Raw genomic sequence first — 3402 nt, 5'->3', positions numbered from 1 at the left:
TCATGTACAACGGAAGGATGTCACTAAAATTCTTTTTAACATGTTACAAAATGTAAAGCTTCATAGGATTCTATCATTAGACCTTTCCGCTTTACTCATGGCCTTCCTGGTATGTGCAGGCCAGCAGTTAAGGACTCTAAAAACACAAAACAGGACAACTAAAAACATGATCAACAGCGCACAGGAAGAACCCACTGCATTCTCCAGCTATACGAGAAGTGCATAGTCTAAAAGGAATGAAGCTCATTGCACAAACCACTGCATTTTCCAGTTACACGAAATGCATTGTCTACGAAGCTGTCAAAATTACATCGCAGGGATGAATGTCATTCAGCATCACTACAATATTGTTCAGCCGTTGGACCCAACGCTTTCAGTAGTTCTGAATCATAGAACCGCGAACACGAGAGCTGCTGAGTTTCTGAATCTATATCTATCTCTAGGCAAAAGTAGGCGTCCAGTTCTGCTGCCAACCCGAGGTGGAGAAACTTGTGAACAGTCAGGACACCGGCTCTGATCTTCCTCTACTCCGCGTCGACGTCTGGGTGTCGCAGATCATCGTAGGCTGAAATAGCAGAAAATCAGTTAGGCAGCACGCCAATAAGCAATAACAAGGCAAAACCTGAAGCAATATAATGTGCAAGGAACTAAGCTTTTATGTACTCCCTCCGTTCGGAATTACTTGTCGCGAAAATGGATGTATCTAGAACTAAAATACGTCTATATACATCCATTTGTGCGACAAGTAATTCCGAACGGAGGGAGTAGTACTGAAAGACACTACCTGAGTTTCATTAACTGACAAGAAAACTAGTATCTTCTGTGCAAAGGTGAATAAGATGACTTACTTGATTTGGCCTATAACTTGCATAATTTCTACTAGCGGCAAATGTTATCAAATGGACAAACTGAATCTTCTGAATCAAGGACAGAAATGTTCAACTAGCTTCAGTCCATCTTTTACCATGTGTACATAGTGATAAATCCACATGCCGCCTACTATTTACATCCAACTACTCTTACTTCTCTATAGGATTATAACAGTTCCAGACAGCTCCCAAGTACTAACAAAATGAATCATAATACCATTTTTCCAAGCACGATCAGATTAGTACTCCACTAAAGTAAGACCACAAACATCATGTTCATGCAGCAAACTATATCCACACCAACATGTGTGCATTGTTGATAACAGATTCAAGAACAACACTACAATTCTATACAAAGAACGTCAGCAGGAAAGCAGATGAACAATTTAAATCTCAGAGCCTTGCAAAATAAAATGATCAAAATTGCAGCTCATGTGCAGAAATAATATTTAATTTATTATTTTGGAACCTGAATTTTGTTCACATATTATTCAACACAAGTAAAATGGGCTAAATCGAATGGATATCCCACCATCTTCTCTGTTAAGGCTGAAAAGAGATGAATCAACTGATTTGGATTTTTAAGTTCCATAGAGATTTATTCCCACAATAACAGATTACAACAGCTGCAGACAATTCCCAACACCTAACAGTTTCAGACTACAGCAGTTTCAGTTTATTGTTTTTTCAGACGACAACACTTTCAGTAAACTGTTCTGAGACTGTAGAAGTTTCAGTTAACTATTTCAAGCACAAGCAGATTAGCACCCCACCAAAATAAAACCCCCAAAATCATTGATCATGTATAACAAATTCACTTGTTGCCACCGTGAATAGATAATTAGGAAGTTGGGGCATGGAGAGAGGCTCTCACCACGAGTCTCGTCCTCGAGGATGACAATCTCGAGGGTCTCGCCGTAGCCGCCGTGGGGCAGGTCGACGACGAGCGGGGTCAGCCTCCCGTAGCGGCCCGCTCGGACGCAGATGGCGACGTTCTGGTAGTACAGGTTGATGCTGGTGCGCATCACCAGCTGGTCCCTCAGACGGAACACGGACCTCCCCCTGAACCAGAACTCGCCCCAGCCGGCGCTGTCCTCGGGGTAGTCCCCGCCGAGCGTCGGAGTGTACCGGATCCGCCGTCCCGGATCCATGAACATGTCGGAGAGGAATCTTGCGAGAGTCTGCAGTTGAATCGCAGAAAACCATGGTTATTTTCGGGAGATCAAGAACTGCTCGAAAATTTGGCAAGAACAGAACTGCAGTTCAAATGAACGACGCCGAATAAGCCAATTCGCTCAATCGATAGGAGGATCAAGAAGGGGGTCATGGCGAGCTCACCGGAGGCCGACCACCGGAGCCACCCGCCTCTCCCTGGATGGGCTCGACGCCCCCGATCTGCTGTCCCGCCCCCCGGTGCATGAATATGTTGGAGAGGAATCTCATTCCTGGGCGAGTCTGCAGTTGAACCATCAACCATGGTTATGTTTGGGAAATCAAGAACTGCTCTCACAAATTTGGCAAGAAGAAAACTGCAGCTGAAAGCCTGAAAGTGGCCGAATTCGCAATCGCCGAAAGCAATTCAGCAGAGAAGCGGGTCATGGCGATCGATCGAACTCACCGGAGGCGGGCCAGGAATGGCAGGCATGCCAGCCTCTCTAGCGGGGATGGGCTCGACGACCCAGTGCATCATGGAGTTGACGTCGTCGTCGAGGCTGACGCCGGCGTTCCAGGGAAGGTACCTGCCGTTGGCGCGGAGGAAGCGGCCGCCCGCGTGGTGGAGCAGGACGACGTTGCCCGCGAAGCCCGACCCGACGGCCCGCCACATGATGGCCCCCACCTCCGGCTGGTCGTAGTCACGCAGCTCCGCGCGGAATCCGCGGTGGCCTCGCCGCGCCGGCACGTCCGTGGCGCCGAGGTAGCGGCCGTAGGCGGCGCTGTGGAGGAGCAGGTACGGGCCGTCGTCGTCGTAGAAAGCCTCTCCGTCGCCGTCGTCGCGGTGGTAGATGTGCACCGCCCACGCCGCGTTCATGGAGGCCCGGACCTGGCTGAGGGTGACGCTCTCCCCGTCGGCGGCGGCGTGGAGGTAGGTGCGGGTGCGGTGCACGCGGCTCCGCAGCCGCACGTGGTGCCCGTCGTGGAACTGGTCCATGGGTCACCGGCGCCGGAGAGCAGAGGCGGTGGGTTGGCTGCTGCGCGGTGGAGAGTGGAGGGGTTTCTTGGTTTGTTGGGGACTCCGGCGAGGAAAGCTGTTGGTTGCGGCGGTTGCGTTGGGCGCCAATGCGAGGTATTTCAAGGTGCCGCCGTCCCGGGCTTTGGGAGCGAGGTGGGCTTGCGGGCCGTTCCTTGGCCCGGCCCATACAATCGGGCGTCGTCTCTCTCTCCATTCCTCCTCCGCACAAGCCCGCACGAGCCCCTTCGCCGAACAGACACGCGGCGGCGGCGCCGCCGCTCATTCCCTTCCCCGCCGAGCCTCTCACTCCGCGTTGCACCAGCGCGCCAGCACGGTGAAGAGACGACCAGCGGCATAACTCAC

General features: G+C 51.4%; 1 protein-coding gene across 1 annotated transcript; it reads right to left on the bottom strand.

The window, feature by feature from the left end:
- Positions 1–524: 524 nt before the first annotated feature.
- On the bottom strand, positions 525–3018 carry LOC119367400. The gene is made up of 3 exons (XM_037632921.1): positions 2488–3018; positions 1744–2050; positions 525–565 (listed from the first exon to the last, which is right to left on the bottom strand). The coding sequence occupies exons 1-3, from the start codon at positions 3016–3018 to the stop codon at positions 525–527; spliced, it is 879 nt and encodes a 292-aa protein (XP_037488818.1).
- Between the last annotated feature and the right edge of the window lie 384 nt (positions 3019–3402).

Source organism: Triticum dicoccoides, chromosome 2B (assembly GCF_002162155.2).
Source record: "Triticum dicoccoides isolate Atlit2015 ecotype Zavitan chromosome 2B, WEW_v2.0, whole genome shotgun sequence".
Lineage (NCBI taxonomy): Eukaryota > Viridiplantae > Streptophyta > Magnoliopsida > Poales > Poaceae > Triticum > Triticum dicoccoides.
This window is presented reverse-complemented; position numbering and strand designations above follow the sequence as displayed.